This window comes from Galeopterus variegatus, unplaced genomic scaffold (genome assembly GCF_000696425.1).
Source record: "Galeopterus variegatus unplaced genomic scaffold, G_variegatus-3.0.2 Scaffold140474, whole genome shotgun sequence".
Taxonomy (NCBI): Eukaryota; Metazoa; Chordata; class Mammalia; order Dermoptera; family Cynocephalidae; genus Galeopterus; species Galeopterus variegatus.
The window spans coordinates 1-602 of NW_007866585.1; the positions used below are offsets into that span (position 1 = coordinate 1).

General features: G+C 32.9%; 1 protein-coding gene across 1 annotated transcript; it reads left to right on the forward strand.

Annotated features, from left to right (window-relative positions):
- Positions 1–26: 26 nt before the first annotated feature.
- Positions 27–169, forward strand: LOC103584844 (microsomal glutathione S-transferase 1-like; the record flags this gene model as incomplete). The annotated part of the gene is made up of 1 exon (XM_008565680.1): positions 27–169. A coding segment is annotated over exon 1 (126 nt), but the record flags the coding sequence as incomplete, so codon positions are not given.
- Positions 170–602: the final 433 nt, after the last annotated feature.

The following is a 602-nucleotide window of genomic DNA, read 5'->3' on the forward strand; positions in this document are numbered from 1 at the left end:
ATCTTGTCTAAAATCTTTTTGCTTCCAGACCAAAATTGAAAAAATGGTTGAGCTCACCCAGCTAATGGAAAATGAGGCATTCATGGCCTTTGCCTCCTATGCAACAATTATTCTTTCAAAAATGATGTTTATGAGTACCGCAACTGCATTCTATAGAATAACAAGAAAGGTAAGAAATTTGAAGGTAGTGTTTTCTTACTTTTAAGAGCTGGAATCTGGAAAGCAATTTTCTTAATTTACTTCTTATTTATTTATTGGTTAAGTCCAATAGCACACTGTTTAATGCTGTAAGTGTAAGTGAAGTATGTAGTCATTTGGTACAGATGGTCTAATATATTTATGGAACAGTTGCTTTTCCTGAGAAACTAGTAGATGGTTTTTTCATTGTGGCATTTACCTTTTCTCATTCTCTTAGCAGATGAGACTTCTGGAGAATCAAAGTTTTCAAGGAAACTTTTTATGATTTTGGAGTTAATTTTGCCAGTTAGAGTTCAGAAAATCATCATTTTCCAGACAGTTAACTGGTGTTTTCAGTTCTATTACAGTGTGTCAAGGGTATTGCTTTTGGGAACAAAAGAGGGAAAAAAAGAAAGAAAAAAAAA